The sequence below is a fragment of the Stegodyphus dumicola genome, chromosome 2 (assembly GCF_044657685.1).
Source record: "Stegodyphus dumicola isolate Sdum_Otavi_A_Nest chromosome 2, ASM4465768v1".
NCBI classification, from domain to species: Eukaryota; Metazoa; Arthropoda; class Arachnida; order Araneae; family Eresidae; genus Stegodyphus; species Stegodyphus dumicola.
This window is the reverse complement of record NC_140769.1, coordinates 242,403,895-242,422,027: the sequence shown is the minus strand read 5'-3', so window position 1 is coordinate 242,422,027 and position 18,133 is coordinate 242,403,895. Positions and strand designations below refer to the sequence as shown.

The window sequence follows — 18,133 nt, the reverse complement described above, 5'->3', positions numbered from 1 at the left end:
TAACCAATCGCGAACAATTGTGGCCCGGTGACATGGCGCATTGTCATCCATAAAAATCCCATCGTTGTTTGAGTACGTGAAGTCCATGAATGGCTGTAAGTGATCTCCAAGTAGCTGAAGGTATCCATTTCCAGTCAATGATCGGTTCAGTTGCACCAGAGGACCGAGTCCATGCCGTGTAAAAACAGCCCAGACCATTATGGAACCACCACCAGCTTGAACAGTGCCTTGTTGACAACTTGGGTTCATGGCTTCGTGGGGTCTGCGCCACACTCGAACCCTACCATCAGCTCTTACCAACTGAAATCGTGGCTTATGTGACCAAGCCACGGTTTTCCATTCGTTTAGGGACCAACCGATATGCTCACAAGCCCACGAGAGTCGCTGCAGGCGATGTCGTGCTGTCACTAAAGGCACTCGAGTCGGTCTTCTGTTGGCATAGCCCAAGGAAGACAAATTTCGCCGCACTGTCCTATCGGACACGTCCCTCGTACGTCAAACATTGATTTCTGCGGTTATTTGACGCAGTGTTGCTTGTCTGTGACATTGACAACTCTACGCAGACGTCGCTGGTCTCGGTCGTTAAGTGCAGGTGGTCGGCCACTGCGCTGTCCATGGTGGGATGTTATGCCTCAAATTAGATACTCTCGGCACACTCTTGACACTGTGGATCTCGGAATGTTAAATTTCCCAACGATATCCGAAATGGAATGACCCATGCGTCTAGCTCCAATTACCATTCCGCGTTCAAAGTCTGTTAATTCTCGTCGTGTGGCCAATAATCACGTCAAAGCCAAAAAAAAAAAAAAAAAAAAAAAAAAAAAAAAAAAAAAAAATAGCAAATCTTCGTTCGGTCATTCGTTTTCGATTCGTTTGAATTTTGGTTTCAAAAATATTTTTTTCAATCTGTTGTATGAAAATTAATTTTTGAAGTGTTTTTAAAATTTAAAAAGGAAAATTTGAAATGGGAAAATTAAAAAAAAATTATATTTAGCTTTATTTGTGTGTTCTATAATGCTCGTTTAATTAATAATACTAGAAAACCACACACGTCAAGAATATAGTTTCATAAATGATAAACTGGAAATTTTGCTAGACACTGAATTTTGATTTCTAAATATGTTAATTTATTATAATTTCGCTCACATTGAGCACAGTATTTATCATTTCTTGTGAATTCTTTCAGTATCTTTAAATTTAATCTAAAAATAAAATACTTGATGTGTGTCGATATGTATTAACAATTTAACCTTTCATTCAGGCGGAAAATTCCTTGGAAATCGGTACATGAAAGGTCTCGATACCGCTGCAGTACTTATATATGATGCCAATGGATATATTGCTGGCATTCAAAATGGGGTACGGTAAATAGAATATTAAAATCTGTGTTTTTGTTTGTTGCTGTTTTTACTACTCATGATATCATGTACTCATGATCATATCATTTACTACTCATGATATCATGTACTCATGATCATATCATTTACTACTCATGATTTACTACTCATGATTATGTAATAAGCAGGAAGAGAGAATCGTAGGAATGAATGTTTGAAGTCACTATAGAAATTCATGTAACACTCAGAGCTATTCATATAAATTCATAGTTAATAATGAGATAATCTTATTGATTACCTTATCTGTGTAACAACCATTTTTTGATTGTTACATGAATAGCGTAATAGTTGACATTAATATATAACAATCCACAGTTCATTATATCAATTATTATATGAATAATAATTGAGCTTCGAAGTTATTTATATTGAGATTTTTATCTTGAATTACCACGCCAAATATATATATATATATATATATACTGTTGCGTGCGTACTGGTTCGTAATAGATTGAATGCAAAAGTCTGATAAAATATTAATAAAATTTATTCTTATCAAAAGAAATATAACAGAACACTGGAATTTTCCTCAGTACAAGTGTTCTTGTACTGAGGAAAATTCCTCAAAGAAATTCGTACAAGTGTTCACAATATCACGCAGTAATAATCAGTAGTTACACTTAAAATTACTAAAAACGTTAAATAGAACGCAATACACAGCGCATTTAAAGAGAAAGCAAATTCGATCTCATCGTGAATTCGCAGCAATAACAACAGAAGCTAACTAAACAAATAAGCTGAGACGTTCTTTCTCTGACCTTTTATAACTTTCAATCAGTCGCGGCAGATCTTTCTAGTAAATTCTGATTTTCAAGATTTCTGGAAAGCAAAAAGAGTGGAATTATTGGTTACATCTAACATAGTGTTCAATTACATTTATTAAATTTAAATACAAATTACCGAGATATCAATTTATTCAATGTTGTAGTTTTTTATTTCCGGCATATTCTCTTTAAATTCTTCTGGCACTACTTTGCTCGGGGAAATAAAATAATTTTAATTATAATTCTACCAAAATTAGCTATCTAAAAACAAAATTCGTAACAACAATATATACTTGAAAGAATAGTCATAATTGTAGCAATAACTTAAATAAAAATGTTAAGAGACGTATCTGCGCTGAAGCTGCAAGATCAAAATAAATCCAAAGTGAAGTAAAGTAAAAGATCGGAACATAAATTAAACACATATTTAGCTCCAAAAAATATAAAAACTAATCTATTTTTACCTCTGGGAAATGGTTACAAAAACCGAGTTAAATGTAAATGAAGGTTACAAAATAAAACACGGAACTTCCGGAATGCATTCTTGCGGCATCTTTCATTTGACAGAGATCACATTTAACTACTCACAGGTTTGTTCTTATTTAAAAGAAAAGTATACATGTGTGTATATGAAGAAGGAAAAATACACTTGTTTATTCTTGCAATTAAATTGAAAGTCATTATTTCATTTAAAATTAAATTCGCAAAAGGATTTGGCTGAAAAATCCATTTAATTTTTTTTTAACATTGTTTCCCAGTTTTCTGTTAAATTAATCACGCATCTAAATATTTTCTTTCCTCCAATGGCAGGCCTTCAGTCGACTTTGGCTTAGCTACTAAAAAGGCCAAAATTGGTGGTCACTTTATTATGGGGGCATTTACTATGTGGGCCACCTTTGCCTCCTATGAAGGGACCACCGGACAGTTAAAACCATGTCTTCTAGGCCCTTTGGCATCTCAGTCGGCTCCCCTAACCACTATACCGTCTGGGCGGCACGCATCTAAAAGTACTTTTCTGTAGTTTTCTTCACGATACATGCTCTTTTTTTAATTATTATGTTTAATTCTGGAAAAAATTAAACTGGAATTATATATATTTTTTCTTTTTTTTTTTTTTCATATACATCGAATATGCATTTCATATGCATTGAAAATGAAGGAATAAAAATTAATTATTGAAATTATACTAATATTTTATCACACGACAAAAGAACACGCAAAAATTGCACAAACTTTCATAATTATTAAATTTCCTCGTTTGCAAATTGAAATAATGCTTAAATATTGCTGCCAGTGCTAAAATATGCATAGTATTTAAAAACTCCATCCTGTCGGTTCCATCCATTCCTCCATAAAGCTCCATCCTGTCTGTACCCGAAGATATAATTATTCAATAGAAATGTGATCGTCTGTAGCGCATAAGCGCACTTCATAAAGTTTTTCTACTATTTTTAAAGTGTCAAGTGTCTGTTGGGATAGAACATCATTTTTCTGACTCCGAGGAGGATTTGTTACGCAACAGTTTCACATACCTAAGATATCTCTAATGTACTTAATAAGACTGAGAACAAACGAATGTGATGGTTAGTTCATTCAAACATCATCAATTTGAAGATATTCAGCTACCATAAGCAGATCGATGGAGTCGAACATTTTCATCCATGAACAAAAGGCATGAGCTGCATTGGGGAAGGAAAAGCTCATCTATCTCATGAAGAATTACGGAACCTCTGTGTGGCTGTTTCGCATGATTCCTTTCCAAGCAAGTAAACTGCTACTATAGGAAAACAGTCATCATCTTTCAGGGTGCATGCGTTGAAAAGTTGCGTGTTTCAGACTCTCTCCAACTGAATGTTTGCCTAGAATCACTCTGTCTATAGACTGCATTTAGACTTACCCGACAGTAGTACTTGCACCCAGTCAATTTCGACAACATTGACGATGAAGACGACACCATTTTAAACCCTTTTCTGAGCATGAAGTGTGAAACAGCACAGTCGCCCTCCCACATAATGGTCATATTCGAGAATCTTTTAGTAAGATTCAGTATGCTTATTCAAATACCAATGATTCTTGAGATTCTCTTAACTAATGTTCTAGTGTTTGTGCAAAGGTTTCTTCGTGCCATCAATGAAAAATAACTGTGTTCATAAGCTATCTTCAGACTATTTTGATCAGTAAGATGACTGATTACTCCCTTGCTTAAAAAAAGATTTCAGACCCTTTATAGCATGCTGTAGGAAAGGGGTTCTCAACTAAGGGAGGAATTCCCGTCGCCTCTAGGGGTAAAATCATAGTTTCAAGGAAGAATGCGGTCAGCCTTTTAGTTCGCTGCTAAATGTTTAGTTTAAGTTTATAAATATAAAAACTACTTTTATTGAAGTTACCAATATTTTCTATACTTTTTGTTGTTTAATTTATAAAACACATTATCTATATTATATATTTATAAAACACATTATCTTTATTTAGATTTAGATTATTATTAAAATAATCTAAATCTAAATAAATGTATATATGTATTTTTCAAGTTTTGGAAAGGAAGGGGAAATGATTTTCTAGCAATAGTGAAAGGGGTGCGTAGGGCAAAAAAGTTGAGAACCACTGCTTTTGGAACCCTTCTGCTCTCTGGTTAAGTGCAACTGTTTTGAACCACTTCAAATCTACTGACAGTTTGAACTTCTAGCCTTCTTCTAAATGATGTCTTTCAGATATTATTAAGATACCTCAAATTTCAACTTGGTCGAAGATCCAGTCACCAAGTGTGATATCAGTGACGGTATGAAAGTCTGGTGAGCAGGCTGCCTTTAATCCAGATATTCCTGCTCTAAGTTTGCCCTTTGAATAGGAATGTAATTCCTTTAGGCTGATCCAAAGCCAAAAGTTCTATGGAAAAGTTTTGTTACTGATGCAAGGTGATATTGCTGTAAATGACAGCTATTGAGCATAACAAAATCGTATCTGATAAACATTGTCGTAACTGTAAGCTTATATATGCATTATGGTTTGTATTCCATGAAAGAAAACTTTGGTACTTACAGCAAGCTGAACATTGGTATTTGCACCCGAGTTCAAGCCTCTATGAACGGATGGCTGCATGGGTGTTTTCGTGGTTTTGTACATGTTTAATGTGGCTATGAGCCAGTCCCAAGCCTAAAAGACATCAGGAACCACTCTCAAGACTAAAACATAGATCGTCAGTTAAATTGTGATGTTGAGAGGCCCCAACTTGTCAGCAAAAGTAGTAGTGACTGCTATGAACTGGAAATTACACAGACTCTTAAGAAGGGTTTAACTCCTTTTTTATTTCACTTTAGAAATTACAGTTGCGTTCACTTGACGCTCACAAACTACGCCGACCCGGCGGTTAAACAAAAATAGAAAAGTACAACTAAAAATAAATAACAGGATGAATAACTAACGAAGTCACTATCTACGAGGCTCTATTAACGTGACTAACTTAACCGCGTTCTAAGATACAGCTGAGATTCAGCAAACTTTCTGATTAAGAAGTTGAAAGATTCAACTAACTGCCGAAGTAGGCACACAGGCCGAAACGCGCGGTTCTTAAATTTCTACCTAGCAACCTTCACGCTCGTGATTCAAGAAGCACACTTACAAATCTCGTTTCCCTTCTATTTAACTCAAATTACTTCTGCTAAAATTTGAATACTCTGCACGTTCTACTACGATTTACATACTCTGGCATTGGCAATTCCAGGGGAAAGTAAAGGCTTGACAGGAAAGATAGCTTAAAATAAATGTTAGTTAAAATAAATATAAACCCTACAAAATAATACGCAGTTCTAATGTTTTGTATCCCAAATAGTGTAGTTACTACGTCATTTTAAGCATATTATACTTATGATTTTAATTAATGCGTGCAGGACAGTCTGGAATCGTTGAAAAGGAAACATTTTTCTCATATGGCTTAGGTTGTTGAGATATTTGTAGGCACTGCATTTGTTGGATGACTTTGGGGAATTAAGGTCATATCATGTTCCTGTTCTGAAGTTGTGAATCATGGGCACTTTTCTCTGAACCGCATTTGAATTTCTTCGCATACTTATACTAAATCCTGAATGTAACACATTTTAAAACAGTGATATCTGGGAAAACGTGAGTGTTAGAGACCAGCCTTTAATCTTTTGATGATCATTTCAAATAAAATGCCATTATTATGACTGCACTAAGCAATATTTATAGGTTACACATCATTTTTATCAACGCTTTGGTCAGAAAAAAAGAGTAACAAACTAAGGAGCAGACAAACTTCGCGATGCAGAGAATTCAAGAGTATCGTCATTTGATTGAAACTCATTGCTACAGATTTCCCTTGCTACTAACCTTCATAAAAGTTTTGTTCATCGTTTGCGAGCAGTTATTATTGTTATTTTTTTATTTGTTTTAATGCTGTGGTCATATATATGTATTAATGATTCTTTTAACTAATGGCATTTAAGTAATGAATTTCAGCCGTGTTTAATGATTCTTAGAATAGAAACATATTGAAACTGAGAATATCTTAATTAACTCCTGCTTATAAGAATATCTTTTGCTTTCTTTGTGATTTTAGATACCAAGAAATGATGTAGAAAAGGTGAACACAAGCTTCTCGTTTGCAAACTCAGCTGCTTATCAGCTAGACAAGATTTTGGGCGAAGAAGAAGTATATTTCATGACTGCTTATTTTGTCGATCCAAGTAAGTAATACGTTATAATTTTAAGTCTGGAATATTAACTTTTTTGCTATGTGTGCATATTTCATTTTATTTCTTAAATAGATAGTATCTATTTACTTCTTCACAGAAGGCAGATTAAATCAAACATATATATATCGTTGGTAATAATATTCATGTAGATGTCAAGAATATTTCAATAACATGAATAATTGGTATTTGGAATGCTATATTTTTCAAAATATTTACATATACGATAATTGGTATATGAAAAGAACTAATAACTCACAAAAGTTTCCTCAGACAATTCAAATATTGTAAGTGTGACCCGCTGATCGCATGACACCTAGACGTAGTAGAGTTCAGTTCGTACAAATAGAAGTCGAACTCCGTCTTCACTTTCCGTTATATTGTCCTCCAGCTCTCCTGATCTAAGCTATATGACTTCCTCCTTTGGGAATATGTTTAAGGATTGTTTCTAACAATTCCAAATTACATAAAGGGATAATAAAGTGCACTGCGTGTTATGTAAAACATTTACAATGTACGTCTCTCACATGCATGGAAGTTTGAGATTTTGGTATTTTAACCTAATCTTCAAAAGCCAGTAAGGCGGTAAAAAATATTGTGCCTATAAAGTATTGCATACATTTCACGAGATGATAGAATAATAAAAAAACGGGGTTTTCCATCAAAGCAAACTATTATTTACGAAATACTGATCAGAATCACGGATATATGTTTGCGAGTGCACATGCATACTTATGGTATTTCCATGAAAAGAGGGTGGTATTGGGCGCTTTTCGGGGTTGCCATTTGTAAAGTCCGTTCGAGTTTTGCGTGTTTTATGTCCATGAAGTATTTACTTCCTTAATTTTCAAAAAAATACTTGAAATACGCTTGCGTAAATTTTACGTTTTTCTTTTATACTCCCTTCAAATCCTTTGCCAAATATTCTGCACTGTGCTGTAACGAATGGTGTCATTTGTGTAATATACATCAAAATAATTGACAAATAAAATAGTATCAGTATTTATTTATTCCAAGTTTTTATAATTGTTAAGATTTGAATATCTTGCTTTAGAAATAATATGCAGTGGTGGCCGGACCAGAGAGCAATATTTGGAACAAGGCACGGGAACTGGCCTCTATTTCCAGAATGGTACAGATCCTATAAATGATTCCGTGGAAATACCTTTGTATGAGAAAGATATGGAAGGAACTCGCTGGGTTAAAGGTGGTTGCTTTAGAACAATGGGTATGTATAATTCAAAAAATTACTTATTTACAGAAGTATCAGATTTTATTGAAAATATTTACGATGTTTATTGTAATTCGTTTATTTCATCTATGCAGGTGTTCACTACTGGTACGATGCTCATGAGAATATGACATGCTCGAAATTTTTTCCTATCACTGCTATCTACAACAGAGGAAAGTTGACTAATTTCGCTTTTGCCTCTTTCGGCAACTATGAATTTTCGAAGCGATTCGAACATCCACCTTCGTCTACTTTTAATGTAAGTTGCACAACATACGCATTTGATAATTTTTTTAATATTCCTATTATGCAGGTTGATTAGAACCCTTGGAGTCTATTATATATAAAATATCGATAAAAACTGGTAAATACATTCTTCAAACTATGAGGAAGAGGTACCTAATCAAGGTAGGTAATTTCAGCTCAAATTTTCATTTCCAGCTGAAAATATATCATTTTCAAGAATAAAATCAGAACTCAGAATGTGTTTATTATGCGAGATAGCTGAATTGATTACATTTTGGAAGCTTAATACAATATGAATGCTTATTTTCAGATAAGACAGAGAGTTCTTGAAAGAGAAGATTATCAAAGAAGCCGGCCAAAAGTAGATTCCTCGTTTTGGGATAAATATAACATGTTGCTCAGTCTTGTTTAAAACAATGGTTTCCATGCATCCATGTTTTTGCAAGAGAAGAATAATGTAAATATGCAGGAAATTACTGTTACTGGTTCCTGTAAATTGCGTTTACCAAAATATCAGCCTCCTCAAACATACGACACTTAAATTTAGCATTGGAATTGCAATATAGTCTTATAAATGGAATCGTATTCCTCCACTACGTAAAGATTTGAACACCTCAAATGCGAAATTTCTGCAGTATTAACCGCCTTTTAAAATGAAATGCGCTTTAATTGTTCACAAGATATTTGAAGTCAAAGGTAGTCAGTGAACAGCGATCCTCACTAAAAACCAGTCAGCAAATTAGGATGCGGATCTTACGATTTTAATTGCTCTACCCTATGGATCTTGTATGATTACTAATGGATAATTTATATGCTGTTGTGAGTATTTATTAAATAATTCCAAGCATAGGCGATTTTGTTCCTTTCTCATCAACTTCAGTCGCTGTCTCCTACTTGACGACTGCAGAATGAACACGTGTTGAGCCTAGATTTGGCTACTTCATCCTCTCCTTTGGGTTTTTCAAAGTTCCAGTCGTCTTAAGCTCAATTTGTATGTCTGCCATGTTTATCACTATTCCGGCCATGACTAAAAAGTCAATGGATGCCTTCTCTCATCCAAAACTTAAATCATCACATCTAAGTCGATAGGGTCAGTAAAAATTAGTTTTGGAGAAACATTTGCTTCACCGAAGTATTTATCAAATGAAATTCATGTTACGACTTCTTAAAAGATTTACTTTTCGTGTATGTCTTTACCGTGCTTCCATTACATCAGTGAAATGTTTTTTATTTTGTCTCTTTAGCCTTCAAGTTTGCTTTTAACATGCTTCTGTTTGTTTAATCTGATGAAAAATATTAATGATCAACACATTCTCTTTGAATCTAAAGTACCCTGCAACATAGTGAAGTGTGGTGAAATTATTCGCTTCGAATATTCGACATGCTTTTTCCGGCTACGAGTTAAACATCATCAAATGTGTTCTTCTTTGACGTTAAAAAATGAAAGCTGTGCATTCTACATCTGGTCTTCAAAATTAGTGCTGCAAGATTAGCCATGCTGTAATAATTTGTTTTACTTATTTTTAAAGCTATGAGCGAGAAATTTAAATGTTATTTCATTTTTTTTTTTTTTTTTTTTTTTTTTTTTTTTACGTTTTATATGCTTGAGTAAAACATTTATTGAGCTTATAAGTGATAATAAGCTATATTGTTATGATATATAATATATGATATATTATTGAGCTTATAAGAGATTGTAAGTGAGACATATCTACAACCAAGTCTATAGATATGTCTCACGAAGAATTCTAAATTGTTTCGGTAGGCAAAGAAAATTTTACCTATCCAGTATTCGATTACACAAAAATTCTTTCAGTGAATCGATATTTTACGTTTTTTTGAAAAAACATGTAGTGCCAAAGCTACTTCTGATAAGGAAAAATTAGCTTTACTTCGGGGCCGTTAATTAATGTTTAAAATTTAAAGAGTATTTTTTTTTAAGTATTACCCTTTTTCTTGGACTTTAAGTCTGCATCGTGATTTCCATGACAGAAGGACTCTTCGTAAAATGTCCAAGGGTAATGATTCCTCTTCCACTATTTTCCAGAGTCCATGAATCGTGGTAGGTTTGCACTTAGAAATAGCTCTATTCAAGATACCAAAGCTATAATTGTCCATAAATGAAGCGTCAAGGGACTTCGCAGGAATACGTTGAAAAGGTATATACTATGCAATACCTGTATCACTCTTCATTTTTTCAAGGAATGCAGTGATATTGTTCGAAATATGACTTGTTGCTTTAACGTGACGAAGTTTCACTCTTTCAAAGGCTATTGGGATAAAGAAACAAATTTCTTCTGTAAATATTAGTTATAAAACTTGATAGTACGTTGAGTTGATTTTAACACTCCCCCCCCTCTCTGATTATTTTTAATTTCTCTTTATAAGAGGATCCTACAACAGTCATAAACCCTTTACTGAAACTTTCTTTGCAGTGACAGAACCAAGTTTGTACACTTTTTTCTCATCGTTTACGATAACAAATGGACCTTGTTTTATTGCAATCATTTAGGTAAGCCCATGCTTCATCGAGGGTCACAATGTGTTTCCATTATCTTCTGCCAAATAGTTTTCATACAAGGTTCTACAATTTAAGACACAATAACACGCCGAACAAATACTAATTCAGAAGTGAAACAACAAAAATCAGCGTGATATTTTCAAATTTTCACAGGACTAGTTTCGATGATTTTACCGAACCACCATCGTCAGCTGCAAAAGCGCAAATGAACGCGATAGGATACAATGATCAGATAAGATAAGAAATTTTTTCCCTACAAGTTATTTTGATATATTTTTACTCATTGTACATCTAGACGGATGGCAAATTCAACGACTTGTACCTCACACGGCAAAAGACCGTTTCTTGACTGCAAAAGCTTATCTACGCCATCGAATTTTCATTTTCGGAAATTGGATGTCGGGGTCGACGCAAAGGGTCAACGAGCATATTACTTGAAACTAAAACAAAATGTGAATATCGCCAAATCATCTTTAAATGCACCAAGGTGGCAAACTGAGAAGTAAATCTTCAAAACACCCCTACAAAAAATGGGTCAGGGCTCGTTTCTACGGCAACAGATAGCTGCAGACAAACTGGCGAGAGCTGTTCTTACCGTAGACAGACAGTACACCCAGGAGTTGGCAACTGAGTCCCCTAAAAACTCCAGTCGCCCTTTAAAAGGGGTATTTCTTCTGCCTTCTTAGTGTAGTGGTCAGCACATTGGGCGAGTAGTCCAGAGGTCCGCGGTTCGATCCTGGCGTTGCTCACTTTTCATCACCCCTGCTTTATAAATATCCGAATGTCTCTACAAAATAATTTCAAGTATACATTTCACATGTTTACAGCATTATAGCTGACCATAGTGAAAAAGGGAGAGAAGGGGGTTGCAAATGCCTTAATTTAAGAGGAAACAGGTGTGGTGAGAAGAATGAACATTGTTATTGTGTTAAAATTTAAAAATACTGAAGTTGACAATTTTTCAACCCAGGTTCATAATATTGCATTTTCATTATTGACTAACAAAAGTTTTGGCTTGAATACTATTGAATACAGGGTTCGTACGGTCCTTAAAAGTCCTTAAGTTTTTTGGAATCGATTTTTGGTCCTTAAAAGTCCTTAATTTTGGCCAAAATCGGCAGAAGGTCCTTAATTTTAATCATGTGAAATTTCTGTCTGTTTTTACGACTGCCATTTTGAGTGTGAATTAGCAGTTTGGAGGTATATTTTTGGCGATTCACTGATAAATATGGTTATTTGAATGGGTTATGATTTGTTCGTATTTCTAATATAAGTGGTGGGATACTCGAGTTTCTGAGCAAGAAGTGAAACAAGTATTTCGAAATTATTTCACTTTTTCTAATGAAGAGCTCTTAAACAATTTTTCGCTTTTGGGGATGTGAATTCTTTTATTGAACGGATCTAAGTTTGGCGATTTTTAAGATCAGTTTCTATAGAAAATTTTAAATTCCAAGAGCTGGGAATTTTTCGACGATTTTTTTAAACATTCTAACATTGATCAATTTCATTAAAATAATGGTATTATATTGAAATTATATTTAAAAAGTAACATATTAATTTAAAAATATCTTTTAAATTTGTCTCAGAGTATTCCGAATTCTCAGAATATGCATCAGTTTTCTCTATAAAATTAATGAATGAATTTCACACTTTTTTCGTCTGATTTTTTTAAAAAATATTTCTGGCTGTTTGCTGTTACAAAACTGGTAGGGGTATTTTTTCTTCGGGACGTTAGACATTGCAACTTGAAAAGTTTAGAAAGATTTGAAGGCAAGATTTATAGACTCACGATTCCATAAGATTTTAGAAAAATGTGACAAAATGAAAAATGTCACTATGGTATTAACACGTAATGGATGTATTACACAGAACATTTGCAATGAATTTCTTACTTTTTGGATAGCATCTGGAAGAACAACGAAAACATAATACTTGAATGTTTTACTTCTGATAGTAGAATCTTTTTTATAACATTCTTATCTTCCCTTTATTTTCTCTACTTTTCACTAGACACAAGTATGGAAAATATTAAAAATGCTTCTAATCTTATCACATGGACAGGCATTATAGAAAGGAAATTTTGATTAATAAAGAAATTGAAAACTGGCAATTTAAAATATTCATCTAATATGTCTTAATGCATCATACACTAGGCATTTTCCCACCTAGTGCAATCACGTGGAATATTAAACCTCTATGTGTAAATCCTAAATTTTGCTGACTAGTGCCTTTCTAAATTCTGCTTCCAGTGTCTGCTCTAAATTCTAAGTTTTGCTATTTCTACATTTTGTTGCTGGGTGTGTCACTAAATTCTAAAAATTCTGCCACACTAGCTCTGTAACCGGCCCTTACCATATATATTTCATATCTCTTGTGAATAACTAATATTACACTAATATTAATAATTAATAGAAATAAAATTAGCAGGTTTTTCTATACATTTTAAATGTATTCAGATTTTTTTAGAGTAACAGAAATATTTAATTAAATCCAAAAATTCTAAAATGAAAAGAAAATGTAGACAAAAGAAACTGAATATATAAAATTATTCTTCAAAGATATGTACAGTTATTATTATGTAAATTACCCAGTTGTTTACAATTCCAGCTTTTACTATAATTTCCCTTTTGTATTTTTTCCCCAGAATGGGAATCACCTATACATTTTTTAAACTGAGGTGTTTGGAGTGTGAGACGAAAAAGTGTGTTTCTGACCTCCACTTGCTCCTTGCATTAGTTCCTGCCGGCTCTGATAATTTGTAATTATTCGTCTTTGCGTTACTGCTGCCGACATTTGAATTTGTTATGACAGTAGAGTTACTTAGCCAGCTTAAAATTAAATTAAATTGTATAGTCTTTGACCACTAGTCCACATTTTTTGTTTGAATTTGATTGTTCTTGTTTAATTACATCACCCCAAACTGTAATTGATTTGGTTAGCATAAGAACATACCTTTAAGTTCTTTTTAAATAAGAGGTTTATTTAAACCTTTGACTGACTTTATAGTTACTTTGAGACATAGCGATAATTTGCTTCACGTCTTTCGGGAGTTTTTGGATTATTTAACTTTTACCAGATCAAGTAAACCCTCATAGGTACATTGTGGAGAGGTTGACAATTTAGGAGATAAAACACACAGAAACTAATGAGAACATTGGTTTGCATATTGAAAGAAATTTCTAATTCTTAGTAAAGATGCTTAAAGAGAAGGAAATCGATATAAATTAGCCAAAATGTCTGGCCAAGCTTCAAATTAAAAAGAAGCATAAGTATTTTGTTGAGTGTTGTTGCTATAAAACATAAATGTTTTGTAGCTTTTAATGTATAATTATCCTAATATCGTTGATGAATCAATGACATAAATTGTATTTATTTTAAAGTGTGAAATTTTATTAGATTGTGATTTTAATAGGTACTTTTAACAGTATTGTTAAAAAATAAGAAAAATTTAATAGTGGTCATGTAAATCCATAATGACTAAGGTTATCTAACTATCTAATTTAATTTATAACTAACTGCTTACCCTTAAAAATTATCTGTGCCTATTAGAGTGAGTTATTGGCTTTCATTATTTCTTAGGTACAAGGTAAAACACAAAAATGTAAAAATTCATGTAAAACTTATTCTTCATATCTAGTGAGACCTAAAATAATACAAAGCAGCTTAGTGTCACCTCTGATGCTTTAGTGGCTTATTGGAACCTTAAAGTATATTAACTGGATTACATCCCCTGGAACTGTACACGGAGCTACGACACCTCAAAGTATATTAACTGGGTTTTAATCCCTGGAACTCTACACCGAGCTACGATGCTAACTCCAACAGACAGAGCCCAACTAACTTTAAAAACTAGTTAACCGTGCCCACATTAGGCCTTTCAGTTTTATTCTGGTCTGCAGGTCTGTCTTTAGGTAAGGAACAGCGGTGACAACAGCCAGTCTTTTGTTATAAATCATTCTTATTATGATTTTACTTCTCATTTTAACCTATGATGCTTGACATAAAATCTACCTGGCTATTCACTAAACCTCTAGACTGAGCAAGTAATGAGACATTAAAAAAAAAACAAATCCAACATGAAACATAACTAAACATAACTATTAGTAAAACATAAATAAAATGTCACTTATCTTCTTTCAAATATGCTGAACTATTTTAATGACATGTAAGTAATGTTAAGTGTAAAATATTTAATGCTGTTTGATAAATTTCATAAAGTATATTTTATACTCAAACCTACTAATAATTATGTTAATTAAGTTATATTTAATAATAATGCATCCTACGTAGGGATCTATTTTATTTTTTGGATGGTATTACAAAAGTGAAGTTCAGGCATAGATAGTATTTTTAATTGAACTTATTATTTTGCTATTTGCTTATAGGTCCTTAATTTTTTCATTAATGGTCTTTAAAAGTCCTTAAAAGTACTTAATTTCCATGTGCAGAAATGTGTACGAACCCTGTGAATAAATAGTTTTAGTTTCATTTTTATCAGTATGTAAGTATATGTGTCACCTGCATTTTGTATGAATTATATGATAGCTGCTACTTTTAAAATGCTGCACTTTGGAAAGAATTTTATAAACATTTTACTACTTTTATAATAGAAAGTTAAAAAATCAAAATAAAAAGAAGACTCTAGAGGCTATCAAAAATCAAAATAAGAATTTTATTTAACAAAATGTTATCGAATAACAAAAAGGAAAAATTAAATGTTTTCATGTGTAAAGTATGTTATTAATCTTTTCTTCAATAATCATAATTTTATTTTATTTGCTTAATTTACAGCTGTTCCTGCCAACGCCTGTGCCGAAATGCTTATATGATGAATACGAGACATCTGGGGGTTTTAGTACCATGCATGTGTACTTCACTATAAGACCATGGAATCTCTTTTGCTGATTTATCTAGCTGCACCTGATGATACACCAAAGATATATTATTAATCATTAAAATAATATAAGTAATTAAAAATAAATTAGTATCTGTTATTTGAAGTGTCGCTAATTTGAGAAAATGAGGTTTATTAAAATACATTCATGAACTCTGTCATAGCAAATGATTTTATGTCAACCATTATACCACACTGCTTTTAGAGAGAATACTTTTGATTCCTACAATCACATTACTTATATCTCATTTGTGTAATTATATTTTATACGAAATATATATATATATAGTATACATTCAGATTTTACCCATTATATCTTTTGGCATTTAAACAAATTGTATACATACATAAAATTAATATTAAATTAGTCATCTAAAAATTCTCCATGCCATTTTTTCCATATTTCGATTCTACGACTCAAATTATGCCTAGATATTAAATTTTCTAATTCTTGGTGAAAAATTTACAGAGAAATTCCATCCTTTTTCTTTCAAATGATTTTAACAAAGTTCATAAACCACATTTTTGTTATTATTGCTTATATTAAATAAGCCAAATTTCAAAACGTGCCAAAATGTAAATTCATACATATCTTAAAAATTTTTGAATAAAAAACTCTAATTTTTTTGTAGATATGCTTAGAAATACATCTACTTTAAGATGATGTTAAAAATTTTATAGGTTATATTCAATTAACATTGAGGGGCTAAAATTTTGAGAGCTAATTTTTAAAAACCTACTGGTGCGATTTTTAAAAAATATTGCAGTTTGGCATAATTTGAGTTGTAGAATCGAAATATGGAAAAAAATTGGCATGTCGTTTCAGAAAAAGTCGGATTTTGTGTCAAAATACCCATATTAAAACAATGCTGTATATAAATCTAACACATATCCTAAGTCGTGCTTTCGAGACATGTAAAACGAAAGTTGAATTTCGTCAATCGGCTCAGTAGAACGGCAGATATAGAACTGTCTTCCCCCCCCCCCCGCAGTGTATATTCGTGGCCGTATGGAGGCCTTTTGTTCGCTTCACAAGGGCTGGCCAACGACAATTTTGCATGGCTTTGATGGTGATCGTATACTTATTCAAATATGCCAAGGCATAAACAATCGCCTTAACACAATCCTTCGTCGTTGTATGGAATAGACAAAACAGATTTTTATAACAGACAATATAATATTGGTTTTCAAATTCCAGAGTCAGAACAATCATTTTCAAGGTATCTCTCAATATTTCCGTTTAAAACAGCTGTGGTAGGTTGCGATATTTGATGGAACGAATTCAGCCGGACTTTGCTTGAAGCCTGATAATTTCTAAACGAAGAGTACAGTTATCTACTATTTGCAGAAATTGTTCTAGTAAATGATTTTCATTCAATTCTGAATAATTTGGAACAACAGTGTGCATAACTTTTCATAAATTCACCGCTCATCCACTCTTTATTGTTCAAACTACGCAAAATTTTAAATATTTTCCCATGAATAAAAATGTGAGCTTCTCTGTACTCATTATGTTGGCTCCAAAGAGTATTGCAGTTTTTTAGTTCTTTTCCTACAAGTGCATTTATCATCTTAACAAATGTTTCGACTGGAAAAACTTTAGAAAAGACACCATTTTTGTCTGTATTAAAACCCTACTCCAACAAGCCCTCCAAAATCACCGATAAGTCTTTATTCTTTCTAGTTAATCATGGTTACTTCTACGCTATCTTCTTTGAAAACTTTCTAGAAATTCAGACCATATCCCAACTTAAATTTTTGCTGCCAGCTATCTGATCTCTCGAAACTTTTCAAGTCCATCACTGAGAAAAAAATCTGATGTGGACACCACGACTCCCTTGAACGACCTATTAAAATTATTTTACACATCTTTTTGCTACATTACATTTGAATTTATTTCCTTGAATTACTCTAATGTAATTAACCGTTCCCCCAAAACAAGTTGAAAATGATATCAAAAATTAAAAATTTTGAAATTTGCAATCTTTGATGCCATTTTTATTTTGCCTAGAGGGTTTTTTTTGTTTGTTTGTTTAGGTGTGATTCCGTAATCACAGCCCTTGAGAGCTAACTGCCTAAGGGAAGGGATGCCTCCGCGTGATCCCTCCCCTTAGGCTAAGGAAAACTGACACATGGGGAAAACCATGAAAACGCCCATGCAGGCAGCCTGTTTGTGGGATTCGAACTACCAATGTTCAGCAACTTAACGCTCGCCCACTGGTGGGCTTTGCCTTGAGATATCAGTTAATTCCGCATGACAAAACTTAACCCGGATATTGCTTCTAGTTAATTTTTGTCATACAAAAATCAAACTTCTTATTTTATTTTTTCATACTGAGTATAAAACTTTCACAAATTAAGTATAGAAATC

General features: G+C 33.0%; 1 protein-coding gene across 1 annotated transcript in view; it reads left to right on the top strand.

Moving 5' to 3' along the window:
* LOC118188560 (uncharacterized) overlaps window positions 1–15,920 on the top strand; it is a 61,782-nt gene extending 45,862 nt beyond the window's left edge. Inside the window, exons 4-8 of the mRNA XM_035359016.2 lie at window positions 1,262–1,359; window positions 6,738–6,864; window positions 7,925–8,098; window positions 8,197–8,360; window positions 15,660–15,920. Of these exons, the coding sequence (XP_035214907.1) occupies window positions 1,262–1,359; window positions 6,738–6,864; window positions 7,925–8,098; window positions 8,197–8,360; window positions 15,660–15,773 (677 nt within the window). The 3' untranslated portion in view covers window positions 15,774–15,920. The remainder of the gene's footprint in view (window positions 1–1,261; window positions 1,360–6,737; window positions 6,865–7,924; window positions 8,099–8,196; window positions 8,361–15,659) is intronic.
* The last annotated feature ends 2,213 nt before the right edge of the window (window positions 15,921–18,133 follow it).